Source organism: Aptenodytes patagonicus, chromosome 1, assembly GCF_965638725.1.
Source record: "Aptenodytes patagonicus chromosome 1, bAptPat1.pri.cur, whole genome shotgun sequence".
In the NCBI taxonomy this organism is placed as follows: Eukaryota; Metazoa; Chordata; class Aves; order Sphenisciformes; family Spheniscidae; genus Aptenodytes; species Aptenodytes patagonicus.
Genome location: NC_134949.1, coordinates 100,153,112 through 100,180,390, shown reverse-complemented (window position 1 = coordinate 100,180,390; position 27,279 = coordinate 100,153,112). Strand labels below are relative to the sequence as shown.

The following is a 27,279-nucleotide window of genomic DNA, read 5'->3' as shown; positions in this document are numbered from 1 at the left end:
CCACTGCTTGAAAAACCCAGTGATTCACATTCTTCCCTTTCTTTCTGCTGCACTAGGATGGTCTCTCTAGTTCCCAGTAAATCAAAAAAGGACATACAAGAATTAATTGCACAGTCACTAAATGACAACATTTCCACACAGCCCAAGTGACTAATGATATCGATAAATCACATAGTTGAACTTCTGGAAAATGTTGCCGATGGTAGCCACTCAGGCAGAATTGTAGTCTTAAACATTGTTTTGTTAACCATCAATCTAAAACATTGGTTTTCCAACCACCCAAACCCAGCTTAACAACCGGGTAGCTGCCTACCTTGTCAGCAGGGTTCAGTGCTGCCTCTCAAGGCATTGCCTGTAAAGAGAACAAAAGAGAGGGAGATGATTTCATCCACTGCTGAATTGTAGTGACTTTTGGAGGTTGGTCCATCTAGTAGTAGTACTAGTACCTACTACTAGTAGTAGGTACCACTCTTGGGAAGGAGCTTGTCAAATGCAATTGAACAGGCCTGGCACTTTATAACAAGTTCATAAATAATGCCTGCGTACGGCAAATCCCTCTACATCTCGGTTGGATTTGGAGAGCTGCAGTACACTAGGGTAAAGACAGTAGCTGCATCTACCGATGTACGCTCCAGCCTGTGTCGCTGCGTCAGGGCGGGCTGCAGCAGGACCTGCAGTCAGTAGCCAAGGGATGCTGCAGGACCAGGTGATGTTCATTCGGGCAGGGTTACAGATGAAGTGTCATGTTTGTGCACAAGTTTTAGATCAGACAGCACAAGGGTACTTTGTATGCAGCCACAGCTGTTTATCCTTGGTCATGTTTGACTTGGAGTTATTTGATCTGTGATGTCTTCCCAAACGCTGCTCCCTCCCTCTGCTACCACACTGCCGTCGGCTGCAGTAAAGGACTGCAAATTACAGCTGCTGGTGCTGAAATCTGGTGTGGGACTGCCTAGCAAGTGCAAAAGAGAAACAAAGGAGGGGTGTTGCTTAGCCGAGACCTAGCTCATGGTGGAGTACATCTATCTGCAAAATCATGTTACCAGGGGACAGCACATGTTGTGCTGAAACTGTCCGGTTAACCGCCCATCAGCTCTCACCTCTGTGTTTTGATGAAATTGCTGCAGACACCTGAAGTCTTACAGAGATTTTTTTTTTCTTTCCCAGCAATGTACTGCAATTACAATGTGTGAATTAAAACATACTTATTCCCTGAACCATCAGCCCTGCAAATTGTATTTCTGGTTCTTCTATTTTTCTTCTTCCTTGTAGCTCAGGAGGAAGAAAAAGTGATAAAAAAAGACAAAGAGGAGAGGAGGAAGCAAAAACAGATTGCATTGGAAAGTTTCTGTAGAAAAGGCTGTGCTTCATTGGGGTTGAAGGTTGTTTTTTTTTTACCATTTGGTTTGTCACACCATTTCTCAGAAGAACAAGATGGCTGGGCATGTGGTTTCCTCTTGCCGAGAGCACCCCAAGTTGCTATTTCAGTCGAGGCATCCTAGGGGGAGTCCATGCTGCAACCCACTAGTCGCTTCGTGGAGGCCACCGGCACCAGCACGCACTTGGTGGCCCCTGTGCCCCAGGAAGTCACGTCACTCATCCATTCCTCCCCTTTTCCTCTCCCACCCCCACTCATCAGTGCTTGCCTGCGGTGGAGACTTTGGGTTTGTTGGGGGGTTTTTTAGGTGCACAATATCTGGGTGTTGCATACACTTACGGTGTGAGAGATAACGAGCCTCTTCGGTCACTGCATTTCACTCTGTAACACAGCCAGTATAGAAAACAATTCAGCCAGTAGGGAAACCACACCAAAATTGGCTACCCAAGGGTGCAGAGATCCAGTGGAAGGATGGGAAACTGCCTGCCAAAAATAAGGTAGGTTCAATACCATTTTATATTTAATTACTAAACAAGAGGGCTGAGAGTGATTATACTAAAAATAGGAACAAATGGTACCTGCAATGAATCAGCCCTAAGGGACCATGTAAGACACCATGAGGAGCTTCTTGATTAAACAAAGGTAATTTAGCAAGCAAATTATGATGAACAAGATAGTTCTTAGTATGTCAAAGAGTATTGCCTCAGGATGTTTTTTATGGAGGTGACTTAATCTATAGGCTCCCAGCACTGAGAGGCTGCTGAAGCAGGGAAGGGAGTTACAGGTGAGGAACACAAGGAGCAGAGAGTACTTGTCATCTGCTCCGGGTTTCCTGGCAAGAAAATTACACTTAGAGGTTCACCTTGCCACCTCTTATCTGTTGCACCGTGTCTCATGAAGACAAGCTTTTATATTGAAAGATAGTATAGCATATAAATAGATTAGAAATATAGAAATAGGTTAAATTATACAAAATATTTAAATGGTGTACATGGTATATATAAATATACTAAAGTTATGTACAACAGTAGGTAGGAATAGATTATCTCCTAAGGCGCTGTGAAGACAGAGGACGATGCTCGGCAGGAGCCACCTAGGACAGGCGGGTTGCCTTCAGCACCATCTGTGCCGGAGATGCTCAGTGCAGGGACCCCGAGCACAGCCGGGCACCGGCCAGGCTGCTCCTCTGCTACGGCAAACAGGCTGCCATCGCTGCCCTCTCTGAGGCGAGGGTTTCCAGCAGGATTCACCACTGTTCAGCACAGTACTCTTTAATGTCACCCACAGAAAGGGGGGCAAATTATATCAGAAATTTCCCCTTTACCGGGAATTATATTACAAATTTCCCTTTTACCTGGATACAGTAAAGCACTTGGATATTTCTGAGTTTATCCCATCCAAACAGGACATGCCGGAAAGCTTGGGCTCTTGAAGCACCACATTACAAAGCAGAGAAATAAAGTCACATAGCTGGAAATTTTTAAATAATAGTAATGAACCCCCTCCAACAAAACTGGCTGGCTCAAGCAATGACTTTTTTCACTAACGTGAACAAAAGGAGGTTTGCTCTGGGAAAGCGGCAACTCGTGCTATCTTACAGCAACCTGGGATTTTCAAGGAGGGTGCCTAACCCCATGTACCTAAATATTATGAAATGGGGAAGGTGAGAGGCAGATCCCCGGACACAAGTGGGTGAGAGCTGGCACCGCAGTTGGCAGTGCTGCACGGGGTGTCCGGGGCTGGCCCGATCAGGCTAGGAGAACCCACCACAGTGCCACAGCTGCACATGGCTCTCTCGCTCTCCAACCTTGCTGTGTTGTGGTACACAGCAGTGTTTTGCCTGGCCTGGCTAGCCATAGGCATAGGAAAAGACACCTGGAAAAGGCAACACCACTTCAGAGTAGCGAGTGCTGGATGGCTGTCCCACACAGGCATCCAGCCCCCCAGCCATTGCTTTGCCGGGTATTCGTGTCACAGCCTTGCTTCTGCTAAATACTGTCCTAGCTCTCGGTCAGTGCCTTTTTACTTCTAAGGGATGGTCATCAGGGCTCTCCGGTAACACCTCTCCTAGTAGAAACAACCAGAAAACCACTGTGTGGACAGATGATTTCCCTGAAGGCCCACAGAAAGGAAAATCCCCTCTCTTTCCCATTGTCTTCCTGGTAGATCAAAGAAAAAGACGTGCAACCTCTGAGTACTGTACCCTGACTGCTTACTTGGTCTTAAGGAGCTCAGATGAGGCACTCAGTTGCCAAAATTAAATGTTCTGCTTGTTTCCGAAGGGAGCGCATCCCTCACCTCCCTGCAGGTCTGTAGCCAGAGGTCTAAGGTGTGACAGCTTTACCTGGCCTTGAGGGAAAGGGCAAAAGTCCCCAAAGCATGAAGCCTGGCTCTCAGAAGCAGTTGAGTCAAGGCCAACAAAATCCATGTGAAGTTCCTGGGTCCTCACCTGTGGCAGCAAGGAGCAGCAATGAACTCACATGCCTGTAGGGTTGCAGCCCCGGCTCTTAGCTCCCAAGCTTGCTGAATCCCCATTGCTTTAAGTGCCTGTGTCACACTTACAGATGGGACTTCTGCTGCTTTTGAAAACGTTCCTGACTGCTTTTTACCAGCAGGAATCAGGACACCGCGAGCAAGATTTTCATAAAGCAGATTTTTCCTGCTAGCTGTTGACGGGGCTGTGAAACCCATATCCCCCTTCATAGGGGAGGGGAGGAAGGTCCACTGCTGTAAAAGGTGGCACTGGCACGGTGCCGTGTTGCAACCTGTGCTCATGCAGCTCCAACACTGCTTTCCTCATTTTCAAACACTCTTCTGTAACAAACCACTGCCAGGAGAGGTAACACAGGGAGAGCATTAACTAGCTGCCCTTGCAGGACAGAGAGCAACTGCAACCCATCTCACTCCATCTCCCGTCGATTAGCAGTGCCTGCTTGCCATGAGTTTTGTGCAGCACGTCACTCCTCAGTCATAGCCGCCTGATTGCTGTTAAAGCCGGGTCTTTCTGGAAAATCACAGACCTTGCAGAAGTTCAGAGGGATGGAGAAATGACGAAGGTTTTGGATTTGTTTGTTTGGGTTTTTTTCAGAAAAACTGTCATTCCTGTGCAGTGACTCAGCATCTTGGCAAAGCTCTGGCGCTGCAAGGTCCAGCGCCAGCCCAGCGCCGGCCGCTGCTGCTCACCAGGCAGCACGAGAGGCAGAGACTGAGGGTCGGGTAGGAAGGGCTCCTCTGGTCCACAGCACAGGCAGGCTCACACTCAGGCTAAAGGAAAAGCTCAGGTTGCAACATGAGAGTTTATACAGTATCTCACAGCAGTCAGCCCATCCACACCAACCTGATCCTGAGTTCCTGAAGGCACTTAGACCTGCTGCAGGATCAAATCCATAGCAATTGCGCTAAGGTTGCCCAAAGCGCCCCTGTTTCTTGTCTTAGACACTAGGCACGCACCCACCTCCAAAAATCCTCCCCAAAGCATTTTGTTCTGCATTCACAGCTTATGTTGCTATAAGCCCGAATTCCTAAGGAATGAGGCTCATGCAGTCACACCATCCAGCTGTCAGTGTCTCTCCTGAATAGCTTTAACCAGATCTGGAAAAAAAACAAAGTAGATGGGCACCTGCGAATGGGGGAGTGTCTACAAGGCTTGGGAAAACCAGCAGCCAGGTGGAGGAAATAACCCCAAACAATCACTCCATTGAGGCCAGCAGGCAAAGTTCATCAGCTTGAGGTGAATCAGCCCATGAATAGGTGAGGACCAGCCACGGCTAGTGAGGTCCCGGGGGGGAGAACACAGGGGCAATTACAGGGGTAGCAGCAACTACAACACACTGAAGCGATGGTGTGTTGGGCTTTCTTAGTCAAGCAGCTAGACACGGAACAAAGATGGCACTTTTTTGCTTGGTCGGATGAGGTTTTTTTAGGGTTTGGCAGTTTTGTGTTAGAGGTGGTTGGTTTGAGGAACCAGGTAGGAGCAAAACTATTTCTGGACCGGTAACCTCTTGTTGAGGGAGAACAAGTTAGGTGGAGACAACAGCCGCAGCGGCTCCCCACAGAAGTCCTCTCTCCTGAAGGCTAGTGCTGTCATGTCCCACAGCAGACCAGAGGAGCGTCGTATTTCTGAAAGCAGGCGAGGCTGGCATCACCCCTTACAAAGGCGGCTCAATGGATATGTGTGTGACCGTACCAGCAGCGTCCCACTACCTCCACCTAGGAAGTCCCCCTTTGGGGACACAAAGGGCATCCACCGCCTCGTCTCTTGGCACTTTGGCAAATGGGTTTGAAGTGAAATCAGACTGAAGGCACCCTTAGCTTCAGGTGTGCAAAGTGGACCTAACGCAAACTCGAGCTCTTAATAGTAGGTGGCTTGATACTGCAGCTGCCGGGAGAAAATGTCGCAGCCTGGAGCTGAATGATTTCAGACCCCACCATTTATCCAAAGACCCCGCTGCCTCCTCTGTATTTAGTTTCTTGACCCTCTTTTCTTCTTCCTATATATCCCCAAGCCTGCCACTTCACCCCTTCTATTTGGAGAGCTTACTTTTTAGTGGCACGTCTATATTTGGCTTCACCGTTTCCCAAGAGTGACAGCCTCTGGAGCCCGTACAACAGCTCATACAGCTGCTCTGCAAACAGCAAAGTGAAACTATAGAAACAAAGAAAATGAATTCTGCCTTTGTTTTTATTTTCACAGTTGAGTCACATTTCTCCTCTTTTGAGCCTGCTGCCAGAACTATTTCCCAGCATTTTCACTGATAAAGCTGTACTTATAATTGCCTCCAAAAAAGCCTGACAAGAGCCAACCCCTCCAAAAACCCCCCAACCACAGGCAAGTTGGGCTCTCCTCCTCTAACTGCTGGGCACCTGCCTCAAAGGAGCCAGCATGTCTGTAGTATGAATGCAGATGCCGAGAAATGCTTTCAATTCTCAGACCATGCAACATATTTTCCCACAGGATTACACATTATTGGCTAAATAAGAAGACTTTATCTAAGGGTTGTGCGGCAGTTTACAGGTCTAATTTGTTACAGAAACATATGCTATTTATCTTTTGACAGTTCAGGAGAAGAGCTATCCAAGCCCAACGACCTTTCCTTCCGAGCAAGAGACTAAAAAATCAGAAGCCAATTGAATATAAACAAGAAAAAGTGGAATAAATAGATGATCAGAAAACAAAAATATTTATATCAAACTCATGATATCTGATAGTTATGATATACTCCTAATGTAATTATGTGTATTATAAAGATACATAAGATATACATACATTTATTTAAAATGTATCTCATGGAACTTCTAGGACCAAATTGTGTGAAGCGTTCACATCTCCAACTAAGCTAGAAGAGTTTGTGCTCGGTGTGGGCAAAATGCTACATACAATTCAAAGAAAGCCAGGTAGGCCACCTGGAATGAGGTAGGATTAGCTTTATCTTTATTCCCAGCCACAATAAAAGCGATCTAAACTCTCCCACTAAACAGGAAGTCGGGATGTTCACTAATATTTGTGAAAATTTCTGCTACTGTGATAAGAACACCAGGGGCATGTGCAGAAAGAAATTATTCCATGCTAATTGCCGAACTTGGGTAGTATATGAAATAACTAAGATCCGGGAGCACACGTTTAGCAAGGAAAGTATCAACAGCGACAAAGAATGGTGACATTATCTATTTACCTCCAGTCCTAGGAAAGAAAAAGAATATGCAAATATGCAATTAGAGACTGCTTCATAATGCACCTCCACCAGCAAGTTGGGTGCATTTCCCAACTTCATAAGACTTGACAGCTTTACAGTCCCTTAGTACATTTTTATTATATATGTAAATCTAACATATAAATATCAGTACCACATTGTAAAATGTTTGCAAATTACTCTACAGGCATTTTACAAGCACAAAATTGTAAACTATAAGCAATAGAGCACGCTCCAGCGAGCCTAGCTCTTATTATCAAAAAGCTTGGTAACAGAACAGTCTGGATGTGATTTAAAGGATCTTAAATTTGCCAAATAATTTCAGTACTTAAACCTGGAAGTATAGTCTTCTGCTTGAAACAGCAAAGTTTATTTGCTGCTGGAGATTAGATGAGTCAGGAACTGGCCTGTCTGCTAGCCTCATGCTCACCCGTGGGTTTGCAGTTTGTGTTACACAATTGCCATGTTTCTCTTCCTTTTGAGTTTCACCGAGACACACCAGTGCATAGATTGATGTGAATAATCTTGGGGGGGGGATGGGGCTGGTTCTCTCATATCTCTTCACAATATTTGCTGCTCACTCATCCATCTGGAGATATTTAATACGGACAAGCCCAGAAAGGTTGATTGCTCCTCAAAACCACAAACTTTGCTGAGCTAATGTCAGGCTCCCCAGGGGGACAGAGGCTGCACTTCACAGGAATGGCTAAATGCCGTAATGCCTGCCGCCAGCTGCCGGCTTGTCCCTGCCATCCCTCCATCCGTGGACCTGTGATTTGTGCTTTTCCTCCCCCGGGGCAGCCCCCGCTCCCACAGCTCCAGGGGCAGGGCTCGGTGCCTGCCTGGGGCTGCCTCCGGGGGAGGACAGGGGAAAGGCTGAGAGGGCAGAGGCAGAGAAGCTGCATAAAGTGACTTGTCCGAAAAGCTGGTGGAGGGGTCTCCCTTCGTGACTGTGGGCGCCCAGGGGTTGGCAGTGGGGAGCAAGGACTAACCAGCACCAGACCTAACCTGCCCACCCTTATTTCCATACCCTAGGTGGAAAGTGCACATCCCCATCAGGAGAAAAAGATACTCCCACAAGGAAAGTAAGTAAAGAGGCTCCTCGAGCACCCCGAGGGTGGTGTGGCACAGCATGTGTGGGGGAGTGGGGGAGCCCTCTGCCAGCACCCAGCATCGCTGCGGAGGCAGCTGGTGGGCACAGACATGGCTGTGGGCAGCAGCCATAGCAAGGCATTTTGCATCCCAGCTGGGGGAAACCTCCTTGCGTCCAGTGGGGGGATACCTGCCCTCTTGCTGCCCCACCACGCTGGATTATTTGGGGCCTCTTTGGTTTTTTTGTTTCTGGAATGACACAGCACAAGGGGGCGGCCGTCCCCTCCAGCCTCCTAAACCACGCGTGCTTTGGCCACCGCCACACAGCTGCCTCCCGTGATGGCGAATTTGGCCTTGGTACATCACAGCCAGGGCTGCAGGCCTGCAAGCTCCCGAACCGCAGCGGGGCAGCACCTGCTCCATGGGGCATCTGTGCTACACCCCTGCTTCGTCCCAGCAAACCAGGCAGAGACCTGCAGGAGGAAGGGGACTGCCAGCACAGCACACCCCGTGTTTGGTCACACGCCAGCCCCCATTCCCCATATACAAGCACAGTTTAGGACTTTTTCTAAACACACGTAGGTATGAGGTATTCTCCTAATAAAATGCTTTCTGCATATTAAATATGCAAATAGGGATGACACATAGTAGCCAGGATCACGCGTGTTCACGTGAATCACGAGGTCTTGGTTTCAATTCAGTCTGCTACATTTCCCATCAGTAGGTAAAGCCATTCATGTAGGGATGGTATAATACTTTTACCACTTTCACAAGCTGCAGTATTTACGTAGGAACAGCTTCTTGTTAGTCATGTACATCATCAATTTCATGGCAATGACAAGGCAGCACAGTAATGTTTTAAACCACTGCACGTTCTCTCAGATGGCAGCTTTAATGCAATATTGAGAGACTGACGTCTTTCCTTCAGTCAGGCTGCAAAACAAGTACACTTAAAAACCTCATTATCTTAGGCAAAAGTGAAAGCTCAGCTCTGAAATTTTACAGGAGCAACAAATAGTTCAATCAACCTTGCAACAAAAACCAGCTAGGCAGCTAAAAATAAAGCTGTGAGAAAGGATGATACAAACAACAACCCCCTGACATTTAGATGCTTACGGGACAGAGAGACAAATTTCCAGAAAAGCCCAAGCCCGCTGAACCCATGTGCACAAACACCCAGTGCACACTCGGGCATGTAGCACATCACATAGTGCCTCTGCGCCCCAGCGCCCAGCCAGCGATCCCAGGGAGAATTAAGGCTGCATTGGCCATAAGGCTGAAATACAGTCGGAGAGCAAGCAAGCAAGAACAACCATTTCTGAGAGAGATATGTAAAACTGATTTCAGTTAAGTAAAAAAAACACCAAAAAAACAAAAAACCAAAACAACAAGGTTGCACATCTAGGTTTTATTAAGGTCGATGAGCAGTGTTTCATGACGTAAGTGTGTGTTAAACTAGAGAAAAGATAAATCTTGAAAAGCCATCAGACTTTTTTAGCCCTCAGAGATTCAACCCTTTCCCCAACTAATGTCACACTAGCTCATGCTTTTGTACAGACTGTGCTCAGTCTGTAGCTAAGTCTGAGTAAATCCTGTGCTGCAGAAAGGCCTTGTGTCCTGTCGCTGCACCAAAGAATGACAATCATCACATGTGTTTTCTTCCTCTTTCCCCAGCACAGACCTACAGCCATTCGCCAAGTACCGTCAAGGTAATGACTAAAAGTGAATGTTTTTGCTGCTTTCCAGGGCAACTGAGTCCAAAATATTCATGTATCAGAAAGACAAGGTGTCCATCACGTTCCCACAGGAGAGACAAAAACTTATAATCAGGGTATTTGCTTGGGATGCAGAAAAACATCAGTTTAAGCCTATGTACCAAACAAATGTATGTACATAAACTATAAAAATGATACGCACCCCACTCTCGGGCAGCCGGCGGCCAAACAGACCGCAGCACTCACCTGTAATTTCAGAGGCTGAGTGCAATGCTGCCTGGCCTGAATCAGGCAATTCAGGAGGCTGTGCCTCATGATCATGTCCTAGATGAGTGTCCCCAGCCACTGGGCAATTTATGGTTGTGGGGGTACTTCTCTCTCCTCCTCCTTTCCTTCTCCCCTCAGCTTTCTGGTAGCCAGCATAACCTCTCTTGCCTACAGTTACATCAAAACTGACATGATTCCACAAAAAAGTTTCAGTTTCAGCACGACATCTTTTAATAAAAAGCCATTTAACTGGACTATTTCCAACTACCTTTAGTAACAAAAGAAGTCTTCAGCTGAAAGACAAAGGGAGATTTAATACTTGGAGGCTTAAAAGGTTTTGGTTAATCTTTCCATCTTAAAAAAAATTAGCGGATGTCTCAATGAATGGCTATGTCTGTGTTGGAACAGAAGAAGGTTTCCCTTTCCAATGTCCCACTGACTCTAAAAGGAGGAAGAAAAGCCTCAAACTATGCACTGTCAGATTGAATATTTAGTTTCTTATAAACCAGAATGGATCAAATGGTTGCACTGCAGGAGAGGACACTCAGGAAAGACTGGTATGATTAACATATTGCCCAGTCCATCTTACTTCCCTGCTTTGGGGTTAGATTCAGGAGCTCTGGCACTGCACCCCAAGGTAATTTAAGAGGTAACTATAGTAATTTAAGAGTTAACTATATAACTTGGTGTGTGCCCTGCTCCTCTGCCCAAACTTATCGTCCTGGAGGCAAGGGGCAGCAGGGGTGGGGGAGCAGCCACTTCTCAACTGATGTACTTCACAGTCTCCTGTACTGGTTTGTTTGTGTTCATATACGGGGCTCCAAGAGGCAGCAGCTGAGTACCTGTGGTTTGCTACCTCTGCTTTGTAAATAGTTCTTTTTATCAGAGGGCGAGTGAAGTTGCCTCTTGAGTCACCAATGACAAATGATCACCAGAAGCCCTATGCACGGCAGAACAAAGCACTGCCATTTAGCAGCCCAACCTGGTGTTTGGGGTTTTTTTTTATAACGATGACATCAGTAAACAAAAGTTGGTGCCCGTCAGATATGTGGGTGTTTAGCAGAAAATTTTGAAGAAAGTGGGCAAAATGACAGAAAAGGGTGTGATTAAATGAGCTCATCATTTCTACATGTGAGTGTGGGGTGGACTGTGGGGGAAGAGACGAGGAGGGGGTGGAACTGTAATGGGGAACCTGCCAAGTAGCTGTCTAGTTTTAAGAGTTTTTGGTCCCAAGTAAAAGCCCCAGAGTGTGGTCTGAAGACAGTCCTGGGAGGGTTGTTAGTGGATTAGGAGAGACGCCCCTTCCAAGTATTAAACTTGGCCTATGAATAACGAAAGTCTCAAATGAAATCTCAAGAGTCTTCATGCTCACTCCTCCTGCGCTGTCACAGTGTGTGGGACAAATCACTCCACCGCTGCACTTCAGTCTCCCCACTGATAAGAGAAGTCGATGATAACAGCCTTTCAAAACTTGTAGACTGGAAGAATTCTGGAAAATGTGGCTATGAGCAAGTCTTGGGTAGACCTATATGTTGGAAGGGACAAGAGGGTCTGCAGACTTCACTCAGTGGATTTGGAGACAGTCACTCATGAAGATAAAGAACCTACCTGTTCTCATTTTGCAGGCACATTAGGAAAAATACTGTTGCCCTCCCAATTCTTTGCAATAGTGACTAGGGGAGGAGAGCACCATGCCCCTGCAAATAGGTAGGGAATTCCTTTTCTTAAGCAAGTCCATCCTGATTGCTCTGCTCCTTAAAACTTCTGGAAGTTCTAAATCTCAAAATTTTATAAAGCCTCAAATCAAAACTCAGGAATTATTTTCAGCGAAGTGTCCTCAAAGTCAGGAGATCTTTCACACCAAGCAGAATCTAAACAGACAAAATGATTTATATAAGCTGGGAAAATCTGAGACAGATTCTGCAGGAATGAAGTTCTAGCAACTATTTCTCACTTCTAGGTTTGAAAAATAAAAGAGAACCCTTTGGGTTTATTAGCGCATGGAGCAGAGACCTCTGTTCCACATACAGAGTATGAAGGGTAGCTACAAATGTCAGCATGAACTCAGCAACACCCACTTAAAATACTGCTACTACTGCAGACAATAGAGGACGACACTATAAAGCCCATACTTACTGGCTTTATTACCCAGTGGGTTCAAATCAAGAACATCAGGGCAAACAAATTTTTAACTTCTGGCTCTGAGTACTTAATCACTTCACATCATCCTTTTAATGAGTCATCCTGTTAGCTATTTAGATGCACTATCACCCACAACCCATTAGCAAACACCTTCAAGAGGCAAAAGGAGGGACAAGTCTCAACAAAGTTGGGAAAGCATTTACCCACACAATCTTACCTCCTCCTCCATTAATGGCTCTTCCTTCTCCTCCCTCTGTTTTCAAGGAAAGCATTAGACAAGGACTACCAGGGAGGGGGTTAGCCACCGCTGCATCTCCCGTGAGGCCAGGGCCCCTTCCAGGACAGTGTGTCTCCTGCACAGACACAGGCACACACACACACTTGGGGTCTCAGTCGACTCCCAGACCCTACAGTCTCTCTGACAACTGGCCACGACTCCCCTGGCCCTCCCTTTATTCCCCTCCTTTCCCATGCTTTTTGCTCTGCAAATCACCCTGATCCCTCCCTTCAGTTCCTCCCATAAATATCCCATAATAAGTCTTGTGTAAACCCCAAATGCTCTCCCTTCACATGCATCGATACTGTGTCCCATGACTTTAGTAACTCCCCCTCCACCCCCATCTGTAAGGTGATCTGGAGAGCTGCTCCCGTTCACTTATTGGATAGATGTCACCCTGGGACCACACCGGCTTTCCTGGGACAGCCCTGGGGGGACCCAGGGCAGGGCATGATTTGGGTTCCTCCACCTGCCATGTGCCACTGTGCTCCTCGTGTGTGTGGTGATGAGCTTTTTATTATGTAACCTGCCACTAAGTGCTATCAACCTCAGAACAAGAGTCAGGCCTTCACCCTCCATCCACACCAAGCGTGCACGTGGTGTTGGGTGCTCCTGGTGTCCAGCCACAGCCTGTACAGTAGGGAAATGACAGTGGATTTACAAACCATTCTCGGTACTATGTACATTGGTCAACACCACTGCATGAGCACACAGGCTATATTACAGATTTGTTCACATTGCAAACTTCTTCAGGGTATAATCACATTGACGCTTCTCTCTCTCTCTCTCTCCTCCTCTCAGGAACATTCTGCCAAAAAAAATTCTATGAATTCCAGTGAACTGTGGTACTCTACTGTCAGCCACGATGTAAAACATAAAGCCTCTGTGATTAACACCAATAATCAGACAGAATATGCATTTGTCAACGTGTCCAAGAGGAAGGAAAATATTGCCAGCGCTGAAGAGCACAGTGAATATGATTATGTCCTGATAACTTAGAAAGGGACACTTTCTGCTCCCAAGGCACTCTTTTACTTGAATGCTTAAGCCAGCAGTGTGCAACCTTGCTAACCATCGTACCTCTGCTGTCAGGTCTTCAGACAAACACCCCTCTCATGTTACTGAGCTTACTCATTAAGACACATCTGCCAGTGATTTCCAGTGAGACAAATCTGTCCATGAAAAGGTGATCACAGAAAGAGACGTGCACAGGGTACAGGACTTGACAATTAAACCAAGAGGAATCAGTAGCAACTGCCATTGTAAGACAGCGTTTCTCTATAGAAAATTAGGTGCTTCATTACTAGAAGCAACTGAGGCTGCACATTTTTCCGGACTTTTACAGCACTTTTTTTTAAAAAGGGGTCTTACAGAACTACTGATAGAAGTCTCAAAAATGCAATAACAACACCCCTTGTTGTTGGGATTTTTGTTTGGGTGTGTGGGGGTGTTTTTTAAATTAAAGCATAGACCCTGTGTTAGGTGCACTTAGTCTTTTCCAAAGTTTCTCTGGCCTGCTTGATAAATACCATTATACAATGTACAATTTCAATAAATAACTGATTTCTCAAATTGCCCCCCCCCTTAAATGTAATACTACTTATCTCAGCATGAAGTCTTAATGAAGTTGGAATTAAATAAAACAGCAACAAACTACATGCAAAACAAAAATTCCAGCCACTTGGAAGATTATGAAACCTGATGCTGCACAGGCAGTAACTCCACACCTCTCAGCAGAAGATTCCCAGGTGTCGCCTCCGGGACACAACGCTTCCAGCTCACTCCTGCTGGAGTCTCAGGTTTGTCTCTCTGCCATGCCAAACCATAACCTCCCCATAGCCCATCACCCCTCTGCAAGCAGCATTTCTGGACATGCACATAGGACTGAAATCCGTTATTCAACTGTTCACCAGAGCTTATAAAGTGATTATGTGCCTGTGTTCTTGGTTGAGCATGTTTTTTTGCTCCCTCCATTTTTGTAATAAAAAAATTTGGAAGAAAATGTTGAACAGTTTTCCTGATTTTAAATCTTCCTTCGTATGTGATTGCTGGCTGCAGCTCTGGCTTTACGGTGTAGCGCCTTTGCGATTCCCACATGCAGTTTCAGTGCCGGGGGCAGCCCCACGGGTGAATGGTTGCAGGCAGCAGTGGACAGACAGACTGCTAGCATGGTGCAGGCATCACTCTCTGCAGGTACCACTGCAGTGACAGGCAGCTGAATCTGCCCAAAATTTGTACCGGCTGCTGTGGCTACACAGATGACTGCCTACCATGGGATTTTAAAGGGCTGGTTGTACTCTCCACAAGCTGAATTACCAGAACTCTCTTTTCTCTTCCTTTTTAACAGTGTCTCCGTTGCCTCAGTCATTAAAGTATTACCCACACTTCTTCTATTAAAATTAACATTAAGCATTCACACAAAATATCTAACTTGATGAAATAATGTGTTTTCACACTGCTCTGTCCCTAATGGATGAGGTCATGATTAATTCACTTGGTTGTTTTCTTTTACATGATTAATTTACCTCAAAGATATAAAACCAGAAACCACTTTTTGTCATTTTTTGACATTTCCTTCAATGCGAGTTCAAAGCTTGACTGGAGGTAGACTGTAAAGTTGGGCATTTTCTGTTGAGTATCACAACATCTTGCTGCAACTCCACCTCCTTCTTTCCTGTGAATTGCTGGGGTAAAGGTACTGGGGCAGAGGAGGATGGCTGGAAAAAAAATGAATGCTTGGCTCCTTCTTTTTTTCTGTTGACTCTTAATGCACATAAGTCTATCACCATAAAGAAGCATAATCATTATATTATTTTTCAGTTCTTAGAAACAGAATCAAGATAAAGAAGTGTTCAAGGGCAGGTTCAGTCATCTTAGTAAGAGCAATAAGATCAAACAACATCTCAAGGTAAATTATTTCTTTGCTGCTGGTATTTTCATAGCCTGCTACTTTTGGGACAAACCATACAAACCATGAATTTTATCCTTCCCCAATGTAAGAATCAAAAGGAATATCTCTTCTAGTTGTATGCTGTATAGAATATTGCATCAAGAGAAATTATGGTTCTTACAGCCAACACTATGTCTTACAAATCAAGATGGGGTCAGAATTAGCCACAGATATAAGATCCATGTGAACTACAGATTTGGTCCAGGCTGTTTCCCAAACTCAGTTAAAACTCAAGCAACAACAAATACGGGTTTGAGTGTACAGGTCTGTCAGACAGAAGCTTCATACAGCTCTCAGCATGTAGAATTCTGATGGTTATTTTCCAACTCAAACAGCTGAAAGACTGGAGCTGCTGAAGAATGAAAACAATCACTTTAAGAGTAAAAATAAATAATTTAATGCACAGTAAAATTGTCAGATTACTCCTTAAATAAACTAATAATATTAGAAAAAGAGAAACAATTTCCCGTAAGATATTTCTCACAATACAAAAGGTTTCTTAAAATACATTTGTCTATCTAACAGTACTAACATTTATACTGGCTATAAACAAATTACAAGAAGCTATACTTCACTAACATGGTAGTGAATACATTCCATTCCGCGTAAGGTTAATGCTTAATTTTTAATTTTCATGTTATAGCCAGTTACTAGTTATAACTCTCATGCCACGCTGGCCTACATGGTCTGCTTCAGCACCTTTCTCTTGGCATTGGTCCATCTCATCTGATCTCTTGTCAACAAGAACAACTATTTGCTGCCTTATTAAGGCAAATATCTTGCATCTGTTCATTTTTACCCCCACTGCTGGACAGGGACTATAATTAAAGATATAGACTAGTTTCTCTTTGAATTTACAAATGCCAGTCAAATATCTGTCTGTTCACTAGTACCAGTAGCTAATTATTAAAGCACACAGGTAATTTGACCCTTGAAAGATTCCTGTGGCGTTCAGATGCGTTAGTGAACAAGATATGTTTCTTCCCGATGTTTCTTCCTTCATTTCTATTTCACATTACAGAAGAGAAAAATGGAGCAGATACCACCTTATCTAGGAAGACTGTAGGATGAACAAGGGAATGATGAGAGCTGAAGCTCACTTAAGAAGCTAGTGCAAAGGCCTTGCATGTAATCAAAGAAAATAGAGAGGATATTTAAGTTTTCAGGCTGTTTTATGAGGAAAGAACAACAGGGAAACATGGCATATGAAGTTAGCAGGGAAAAAAGTAAGAGACATGAGCATGGGTGGAAGTGAGCATTAAGGATGAAGCTGTGCAGATAATTTTGGATAAGCCAAGAGAAGAAGAAAGGAGCCACGTGCAAGACTGCTTTTAAAGCTCGTGCAGGAAATCCAGATTTAATCGTAAGGCAAGGCAAAGCAGAGGTTTCAAAGTCAACAGAGCATGCATCAGACAAGATACATGATTTTCACGAGTGAAATGGGTTATTGAGATATCAGGACAACAATAAAGAAGGAGGTAGCGGTGTTATAGGAGTACAATACTGTTATAAATATACCACATTTTCCATTTACAATTTTGCATCATAGACAGTATTTACAGGACAACATCTTTAGAAGTGTTTCTACCTAATGAATAGCTCCCTACCCTGGGATTACTAATAGATAGGAGAAGCCCATCTCTTCTAGGCAGCGAGGGAGATGAGGAGTCTTTCCCATCATTTCTCTGAAAGTTAAAATAGTATATTATTAACATTAAAATGAAACTTTAGTTAGACATTTCAGCATATTCTTTCCTGTCCCTTTTACACTGCATTTTCTATGAAACCTGTCAATATGTAAGGAACAAAATTATACTGAGAATTGGAACTCATGACTTGTTGCTCTCTTGTCCCTTGATAAGAGTACCACAGAAAATCAATACGAGTTAATTGCAAATCTTACTTATATACACCGTATGGTGATGTGCTAGACTAGAATTATTCTGAAAACACATAGGTGTGGCTCAGTAAGCTGGGGGTGTGGGGAAGCAGCTGCATGCATTGTTTTCAGTAAAACTGCAAAGCTCATAGGACTTTTATACTGACATTTCAATCAAGACAAATCTAAATGCATTAGAATCACTACTAGTCACCAGTAGGCATTGGAATCACTACCTAGAAAACCTGGAAGAAAGAACATTTGGTTCCTTTAAAAGGAATAATAAATTTTCAAAAAAAACCTCTGAAAAGACAAAAGTTGGGAGGCTTTTTCATCCTTGACTGTGGAAAAAAACAGAAGTTCACTCCCAAATTACTTATCCTGTTTTATTCGGATTAAAATTTGTTTTATAAGCATTCAAATATGAATATACAATAAGGAGAAACATTTTTAATTATTTGGCTCCCCGTTATGGTACACACACATATGAGGAGATTTTCTTTGTAGGCATAAAATGCAAGAGGAGATCTGAAAAGTTTGGTTGGACTCTGTAGCTAACCAGTCTCATCACTACTCCCTTTCTCATCAGAGGACCAAACAGTGAATGTTAGGTTATAAGCTAAGCATAGCAAGACTTTCTTGTAAACTGAATATTTTACAATTTTCTTAATACTGTTGTGCAAAATATATTTACTAACAAATCTCTACATATTTCCAGAAAGATTGCCCTCCTTTCAAGTAAATACTTCTGCTCTTTGTAAAGAAACAGTCTCTCTAATGTACAGCACTTACATGTTAATGTGAGAGAAGTCGGGTCAAGCTTTAACCTGTTACATTCAGATGTCCCAGGATTAAAAGCATCATCTTCATCATAAATATTTTGACGTAAAACATTCCTTATAAAATCTGGGTTCATTGTGTTTTCCATAAACTCCGCTGCTGATGGTGGTACAGAAAACTCTAGCTGATAAAATACAGTAGAGCTTTCATTACTGAAAAACAAAGTCAAGCATGAATGCCTTCAAGTCCCCACTGGATCTTTTCTTTTTTGAGAAGACTGACTTTTCATATCAATATTGGCATGGATTTTTTTTAAACTTGTTCTAAAGAAAAGCATTATAAAAGAAAACTGCCATCAAAGATTCCAGTTTCCTCCTCCCCCTCCCTTCTTAGAGCAGCCCTTGACATTAACAGAAACTGGGCACATACCTGAAGCCAACCTGAGACACATTTTCAAATGCACAAAGGGCAATTGGACATGTGTCCTAATGGGATGAGGTTTTCAGCACTCGTGCTTCACAAGTACATAACAATAAGAGGTGCTGTGATATCTCATGCATAGGTTAACAGAACCTGCAGAAAGATTTGTTCTCCTGCTAGCTGTACTTGGGGCCACCCAGCTGTGCTCCTAACTCAGCTCTGGAGTGGAGTGTGCAAACCACTGAACTGGAGTCCATCTTTGGAGATTTCATTGTTTGTGGTCTACCAATCCACTGACTACAACTCGACAGTCACATTTTGTACTCACAGAATTTAAAACATCCAAAATGTAGTTAGATGGGGGAAAAGAAAAAGGGACAGAGAGAGAGAGAGACAAGCCGGGGGGTGGGGTGGGTGGGTGCAGAGAGAGAGAGATCAGCTAGTCAATATATATGCAGAACTACGGCTTTGTACCTGATGGTTTAAATCATAATTTTTACCTGTAAGGCTAAGGAGCTACAGCTCACTCATTGAACAGAGCCGGCATGCCCAAGGCTGGCAGTGTAGGGGAGCACATTCCCCAAAGTGCCCTCAGGACTGCCTCTTGCTGCAAGCCAAGGGGGCTCTTCCTCTGTCCTTGCTCTCTTAAGGGCCTTGGGACTTCGCAAATCTACTTCCCTTGGTTTTCTCCCATCTTTCTAATCCCTTTTGCAACAGTGCTTTTTCAGAAGTCCTTGTGGAAACTCTCTGACTGCCTTCCCTTGCCTCTGTGCTATCTCTCCATGGCAGGACCATGCTGCAGCTGATCTTTCCAGCCCCACTTTTCCCTCTGCTGCTCAGCCTCCCTCCTGTTGTAAATCTGTGGTATCTCCATAGATTAACACTTCACAGTCTCAAACACTGTAAACTCCTTAGCCTTCCTCCAGTGCCAGTTTCTGCCGAGAGTAAGATCCTCCCTCTGTTCCAGCTTGAAGCTCTCTGTTGCCTCTGCAAGGCAGGCCTGGATGCTTTTCCCCTTCTTCCCACCACTGCTACTCCTCTGGCTCCACCAGACTCCGGTGGCTGAGTCTCTCCCACCCAGGCTAGCCTAGCCTCCACTCTGCCACCTGCTCTGCCTCTCACTCCTGTTCCCCCAGTCTCTCCAACACGTTGCTGCTTTGAGATTTGCTCCTGTTTTCCAAAATAAAGTGAGGGGGAAAAGTGGTCCAAACAAACCAGCAATACAATATTACTCTTTTGGCTCTCACGACTTGTATGTCCCTGTTGCCTTTAGCTCTTTTGGAAACAAAACAGTTCTCCCCTCCCCATGAACACTGTTTTATTTATTTAAGGCTATTTAAGCCATGTCAATCTCAAGTGGTTCCAGCACCTCATTTTCCTTTAAATAAATATGCTTGAATATGTATATTAAGGGCTGCACTTGGAACCAAAGACAACAGAGATGATACTTAACAGCACCAAAATGTTACTGTCATTATATATTATTAGCAGCATTTGCCATTTACACCAGAGGATGCTTCGATGGTTTTTCACTACCTATATATGTAACTGTCCCCCAATCAACCCATATTTTGCAGATTTAAGTTTGTGCATATTTACATAGGCACATGTATGTCTCATCAAAAGCCTGGAATTTTCAGATAATTTTGGTGACAGAAATTGCTTACCTGAAATAAACCACCTGAGCTGACCTAAAGTAGCGTCCTAGAGCTGGAGATGAACTGTAGACATCTGTTAACTTAGAGAGAAAAAAGAAAAGAAAAAGAAAAAAAATATTTCTTCCATTCATTCTCTCTTTTCCCCATAAAAGAAAGTACAGCGGATCATTCTTACAGGGTGTTTTAAGGTGCATAAACATAGGTGCTGAAGGTCAAATATCAGCAAATATCTGCCCTGGAAAAGGTACACAATCCCTTTAAGCTTGACAGACAAGTTAATCTGTGTGTTTGAGTGATTACTATATAACCTTAACAAAATGGAGGCATTCAGGGTGAACTAAAAGTATGTGCTCACGTTGCCATGTGCAATTTATGTTTGGCTTGGGTTTTTATTAGTACCAAAAAGCCCTTCTACTCTTGGTAGAGGGAAGGGTGTCTCTACTGAGACTCCCTTTCCACAATAAGTCTAAATCAGCACTGTCATGCCTGCTGAGCTTGTTTCAGCTGTAACTCAGAGCTGTGATGGCTCAATGGAAATGGCAGCTATAAACCCAGGCTGTCATCGTGTACTTACAGAAGAATGCAACACACAGGATGTTTAGCCAGCACTGGGTTTAGATGACCTTCACAGACCCCTCCTAACATAAATTATTCAATGATTCTATGAAAAAGGTGAAGACTATGTCCCAAACATTACTCAAATTTGGGAAAAAAATATTTTTTGGGGAAAAAAAGGCTTTTTTTTTTTTTTTTAAATCAATGTAAACTGCTTGTGTACTTAAAAGCAGACAATTCTTTTTTCTAGATCAGGACTTAAAATTATACCAGAAAAAGTACAAGTCGGAATTTTTTGTGGACTTGCAAATGACCGAGTTGCTACACAGAGAAACAGAAACTTCTTAAAAGGGAAAACACTGAATCTGTGTTACAAGCAGAAACAGCTTTGCCAAGAACCACACCAACACATACCCTCTTAGTAATGTCTTCAGAGAAAAAGTGTGGGAGACCACACATTAACTCCAACGTTCCTGAAAAATTGCGACAATTTTCACTATTTAGTAGTGCATCAGGATCCCAATAGTCATCCTCATCTGTGTAAACATCTAATATTCAAAAGGAGATAAAAAGGGGAGGAAAAAATTCCAGTTAGCAGAAGTTTTGGAAAAAAACCCTCTTGGCTTTCTTCAGGGTGGCTTTCTCACAAATTTCCTAGGTAATGACTGACTGAGAGTGACAGAAAGAAAGTGCAAGTCACTTGAGGAAAAGTGACAGCACATGGAGGTCAATCACCCGCCCCCATTAGTGAAAGTCAGCTGCTTTGGGAGCCTGACAGTCACTGATACCACACGAGGGGACGTAAGTGATCCATTGCACTTGTTGCAATGCTACAAGCATCATTTCCATCCTCACCCCCAACCCTGTTCTCCTAACATTGTCTCACTAAGCTACAAACTGGAATTGCCATCTGATCAGGATACAAGTTGCTTGCTGCCTGCTAAAATAAAAGTGTTCATATCCACTACTCAACACACCATCCTCTGCAGTCAACATCCCAGTCCCTTCAGCAGTTTACAGAAGGAGTTTAAAGGATGCTACTGTTCAATCTGTGTTATATTAGATTGTACATATTGTACATTTTTATTAGAGGACGAACTAAGAGTGAGATACTTACTAGAATAAAGAATTAGGCTGATGACAATGACCAGGAAGAATACTAGAAAAATTGTAGTTATAACCATCCATAGTTTACACTTCCAGAAAACTACATTCCCGCATGATTTCCAGTGATTTCTCTCCTAGTTACAAAAGGAAGGGGTATGTTGATTAATGAAATAAGGTGGGAAAAAAAAATATTTAAGCATGTCTCTACTGTAACATTTAGAAACAAAAAACCCCACCTAGATGGGAGAGTCTCATTGGTAAGCAATGCCCTACACCAGGGGTTCCCACCCTTAAGCGCTGCTGCAGGTGGGAACGTAGACCTGTAGAAGGCAAAGGACATTCACAGGCAGGCCATTATTTGAAAGAGACGTATCATTCCCCATTTGTGCAGAATTTCCAATTCCTGAATTGCCCATAAAGCTAAGGTGCTACAAAGGTTCTTTCATGGCTTCCAAATTTTTGTTTAAACTACGTAGATTTGATTTGCATGTTCCACAAGCTGTCCTTTTAATGTTTCCCATCTCTCCCAACCAAAAAGGTGTCTGTGGAGGGATTTCCAAAATCATTTACCTCTGCGACGCTGGTATCATCAGTCTGTATAGCTCCTGGATGCCAGCACCCAAAGCAAGTGGACTGCTATTCATTAGATAATATTACATTAAAGAACACTGTAGAATAATTTAGACTTTTACAGCTGACTCCCTTTTTCTTCAAAAGGTTGGAAACTTGAAGGCTATTGAGCACATTTACCAGAAAGTTTATTACAAATCTCATCTGTCCTAGGACATCACGAGGAAACTCTCTTGAAAGAAATTGTGCATGTGTGCACGTTCATATAGGAAAGAAAGGAGAGAAAGGACAATACCTGCCTTTCATTTAATTTTTAATAAGATGTAAGATCATGGCAGATCATGGCAGAAGTTAGTGTTTTATCAGTTACCCCAGCAGTACCAATATTAAAAAAGAAAAAAGCTTAGGTGATATAGCAAAACAAATTAAAAAACCCTCCAACTATTTTGTTCCACAGCCAGAAGATTGAAGGAAGGGCATGAATTCATAAGAAAGTAGACCATGCTGCCTTTTTAATTACTCCTCCTCCTCCTCCCTATCCACCGTAAACCCAGCTGTAAACTCCATGTCCTTTTTGACATCAGTACCAGGCGAGAAAAAGCACATGCTGTAGGTTGTCTGGGCCACACACGTGCAAGTTGGCAAGAACTAGCTGCTGGATGGAAGCACTAACCCACGTTACCTCCCTTTACTTTTTGAACTTTCTAAGAACCCAGCATAATAGAAAGCCTTTCACTGAATTTAACTGACATCCACCAGCTGGCTTAAAGCTTCTTTGGGGGTGGCAGATGAACAGGAGGAGAAAACAGACACCCACAGAAAGATCTTACAAGAGTAATTTCTCCAGGAGCGGAGAAAGGGAGAAAGGGAAAAACACTCTCTGCAGACACCCCTGCATGCAGAACTTTGCTTTGGCGGAGAACGAAGGGCAAAGGCTGAATATGGTTTTGCTTACAGCATGCTTTCAGGTGTAATCATGTTTACGTATGTATTATTTATCTGATTTTTAAAATGTATTAGAAGAATGAAGCTTCGATTTAATACTTGACACTAGCATATAATTTTGTATCTGAAAAAAGAAAAAAAACCCAGTAAGTACTGCCTAGAGTACAACTATGAAATCAGACATAGTAATATCAGCTGAGACAGACAGATATCAAGCCCAAGTTTCGTTTGAGCCACATATTTAGACCATCACAACAGTGAAATTCTTAATCACACATAGCAAACTGGCTTGATCTCAAGCAAACATTCAGCTCCCCAGCTATCCCCTACCAGCTGGGCCAACACCCTCTGGACATTGCCCACATACGTCACAAGACTGCCGGGAGGGAGCAGCAGCAGAGAAAATCTCTCCCTGGTGGGCAGGGCAGTTCTTCTGATTAACCTGCCACCCGAGCAGGAAGCAGAGCATGATAATTTTCCAGTGGTCCCTATAGGCTAGGAAGCCAATTGCCAGAATCAGCAGAAACAGAGCCCAAATGAAAACTCAGTTCTGGGAAGGGGAAGGCTAAACAGAAACTTAAGGGTAAAGTTTCTCAAGATAGCCAAGCGGATCTCCTGCCTCTCCTCCACCCTCTCCTGTTCCTCTTTGCACCTCCCTATAATTTGTCTGACCCTGCAGCAAGCTGTTTCAGCTTACCAGACCAGAAGGGAAGTAACTGGTCCCCGATATAGTAGAATAAATGGGGTTTTTGCCTAGCTGGTGGAATGAATAAGCCCACAGAGATGATCAGTGGGGCTCGCACAAGGAAGCAGTCGCTGTTGCTTGGCCAGGAGCAGGAAGGGAGGGGTGGCATGACTAATATAGATGAGTTCTCGGAAGAGCTCAGCCATCCCTAGAGAAAAGTGGGGAAACTTCTTAGCTCTGCCCCAGATATTCCCTCTGCTCTTGAGTAAGTAATAAAAATTGTTGTACAACAGTCACCTGTGCATATATACTAATCCTCTGCCAGCATTAGTCTGTTCCATAGCTTTAAGCTAAATGCTGGGAGCTACCTCCCTCAGGACTCACATGCTGGTCTTAACTGAGGCTTTGGGGCACTCTATTCATACAAATTCACAATTGTTAGCAACTGCAAATTGCTCAAAGATAAAAAGAGAGAGAATCCAGCATGGTCTGTTGCAGAACATCCTATTCTTGTTTTGGCAATGCTGTTTTCTGATAAATTTGTTCTGAAAGAAAGCCTGGTTTTAATATGGGTTTCAACTTTTCTCCTGTCTGGTTTCGAGCCCAATCCCACTGACAGCACATGAAAAGAGAAAGCAAAACTCAGAGTACCACTTACAACTTCATTTTCTAAGTTAAAGTTCACAAACAGCCAAGCACCAAAAAATAAAAAAGCTTAAAATCCCACTCCAATATTAGAATACTTCATTGTGAAGAAGAAAAGAAATATGTTTAACAGGTTTTCAGCCTTTACTTTCAAGTGAATAACCTTTCCCTCTCCCTCAAATCAAACCACCCTTACAAGATGTTCCTGCAAAGTGTCATTTCTCTTGCTGTGTGGTATTTTCCCCAACAGCAAGCATCAAATGAGCAAGTGAAATTCCTACCTTTCTTGTTTGAGCATTTAAAGGCTTGCCATGACCAGCCTCACAGTCCTCCACGTTATCTTCTTGTAATTCAATAATCTCATGCTCCTGACCAGAGCTTTGCCTTTTCATAGCTTCTGTCTCTGCGCGAGGACCTCTGTATCTGAAGCAAGCACGGAGGCAACTCATTTCCTTCTGGTTTCAGCAGCGATTATGGTCAGTAGTAGTTCTGGTATGAGGCTGGAGATGGTAACAGTGAGAGTTGGGATAGTTTTCACAGGAGTGATCTCAAAACACTGATAAATAAGGGGAATTCCTTGAAAGGACAAATAACGTCATCTGCACTAGCCACAGAGAAATGGGAGGCGGAGGAAGTATCGATTTGCCTAGCCACCAGAATTACAGCCCTCAGCTGTGCAATACTAGGTTTTCCAGTTTGTCTACCTTACTGTACCAGCCCTTGACAAGCACAAGCAGGTGACTAAACCTTCAGCAACGTTATCATTTGCTGAAGCAATTTTGAAAGGAAACAGATTGCTTTCCCTGCTGCTGTCAGCCGAAACAGTAGAATACTATTGCTGTTATCCGCACAGATAAAAAAACAGATGTGGTTCTGAACAGCATAAACTGAGTAAAGGATCACATAGCTTGTGGTTCGGTTAGGCTGTGAAGGGAACTTATAATATCCATCAACACTTCTAATTTTAGTCTCCCTGTATAGTCAATAAAGAAATGAATGTTACTGACCATTGTGCTGTGAATTGTCATCTCTCTCTAGCTGTTATATAGCCCAAAATCACGTTTGGTGCGAAAGATCCATTTATGTCTATTCACATACTATCCAACCTAAACCTGAGAAGCCGCTTCCATGTAAAAAACAAAAGGACAAATCTGAAGAGAGGAGGAAGGTGGCCTTCAATTTCAGCTTGTGCTCTACAGGGCATGCTTTTAGGAAGCAAAGCATGGTGTGAGTTGAGATCTGGCCTGCGCTAGTTTCCCACATGAACTCTCCCATGCTACTTAGAGTCACTCAAAACAATTTACTGCAGCCAGGGGCTGATTCCTCCCCCCACTCCCCCAGTATCCTTCATCCTACTTCCTCTCATTTCTCCTGTTCTGTCTCCATCCTCATGTTCCTCCTTCCTCCGCACAGGGCACCTCTCTCCCCTTTGGATCAAAACGGTTGGGCAGGCAGCTGGTAACTGCACTCTCGCTCACTCTCTTGTCGCAACACAGAGAGGATCATGGATTAAGAGGAAAACAAAGCCTCTTTCTCCAACTACCTCTCTTGCTGGCTGAGCATCCACTCACAGCACTGCTCCTTCTTTTTCCTGCCAAATGCTGAGGATACTTTTCCTCCCCCCAGATTTTCCAATTGTGCAACTCATCTGGCTACTGATGCCTGGAGCGTTGCCCGGGGGTTCAGATTCCTGATGTCGGGTCACAGCTATCCAGGCAAAGGCACTCCATCAAGCTGAGCATATGGCTTGGTTTCATTCAGCGAATAAAAAGAAATACAAATTGCATACCCCACATTTTGGTTCTGGAGAATCCTTAAAACTCTGGAGGACTGAGGATGAAGCTGAGCAGTCTTCAAGATCAAAACGTGTGTCTGGATCCACAAGATTTTACCTGGGACATCTTCACTAGAAAAAGTCTTTACCTACTGGTTCTCAGTATTCCTGCTGGAGATGAGCTTCATTTATTTCATTTCCACTCACAGTAAAAGACCTTACCTTCCTACTGAATTGTCTGAAACCAAAACAGTTTTTCTAAGTCAAACGAGTTAATGATTATGGATCCCACCCTGCAAAAGCCAAAGTACTTTTATTTACATCTGTGAAGGAGCTCCTTACAAAATCTTGAGTTTCTTTCGTCTGGGTAATCCAACTTCCACACTTGGTGCCTTTCTTACATGTGAAGTAACTGACCCTTCTGATGCATGGAGCTGAGAAACTCTTAAAGAAAACGGGAAGTCGAGAACTGATTTGAACTTTCTGGCCTAGGCTTTTATCTAAAACAGAACAGCAGGAAAACTGTTTTTTTCTATAGTGAAGACATCTCTGGTTTCAATATAAGGAAAAGAAACATGCCCTTAAATGTCCGCTTTAGTAAAACAGGCAAGTTAGGCTCAGCTTTACAAAAAGACAAAACTCCAAGGTACAAATATAGTTCTGATTGCAGCTGGGGATTAGAGTTTCAGAGGCGCAATCAAATGAATAAAACATAGCCACTTCATTTTTAGCATGTGTTTATTAAAAAGG

General features: G+C 43.7%; 2 protein-coding genes across 2 annotated transcripts; one reads left to right on the top strand and one right to left on the bottom strand.

Annotated features, from left to right (window-relative positions):
* Positions 1 to 1,716: 1,716 nt before the first annotated feature.
* Positions 1,717 to 14,557, top strand: LOC143155869 (uncharacterized). Its single transcript, XM_076328852.1, has 4 exons — positions 1,717 to 1,875; positions 8,104 to 8,153; positions 9,835 to 9,869; positions 13,363 to 14,557. Exons 1-4 carry the CDS (start codon positions 1,850 to 1,852, stop codon positions 13,558 to 13,560), a joined length of 309 nt encoding a protein of 102 aa, XP_076184967.1. The 5' UTR covers positions 1,717 to 1,849; the 3' UTR covers positions 13,561 to 14,557.
* A 1,353-nt stretch (positions 14,558 to 15,910) lies between these two features.
* Positions 15,911 to 25,299, bottom strand: C1H3orf52 (chromosome 1 C3orf52 homolog). Its single transcript, XM_076328851.1, has 6 exons — positions 25,037 to 25,299; positions 21,921 to 22,044; positions 21,218 to 21,351; positions 20,258 to 20,328; positions 18,183 to 18,382; positions 15,911 to 17,196 (listed from the first exon to the last, which is right to left on the bottom strand). Coding segments are annotated over exons 1-6 (699 nt in total). The 5' UTR covers positions 25,205 to 25,299; the 3' UTR covers positions 15,911 to 17,194.
* Positions 25,300 to 27,279: the final 1,980 nt, after the last annotated feature.

Coding starts and splice junctions, on each gene's coding strand:
- LOC143155869 (XM_076328852.1), top strand. CDS start 1,850: ATGGGAAACTGCCTGCCAAAAATAAG. Junction 8,154..9,834: donor AAGATACTCCCACAAGGAAA/GTAAGTAAAGAG, acceptor CTCTTTCCCCAG/CACAGACCTACAGCCATTCG. Junction 9,870..13,362: donor ATTCGCCAAGTACCGTCAAG/GTAATGACTAAA, acceptor TCCTCCTCTCAG/GAACATTCTGCCAAAAAAAA.
- C1H3orf52 (XM_076328851.1), bottom strand. CDS start 25,204: ATGAGTTGCCTCCGTGCTTGCTTCAGATACAGAGGTCCTCGCGCAGAG. Junction 22,045..25,036: donor TAAATGCTCAAACAAGAAAG/GTAGGAATTTCA, acceptor TTTTGTAACTAG/GAGAGAAATCACTGGAAATC. Junction 21,352..21,920: donor CAGCCTAATTCTTTATTCTA/GTAAGTATCTCA, acceptor TTTGAATATTAG/ATGTTTACACAGATGAGGAT.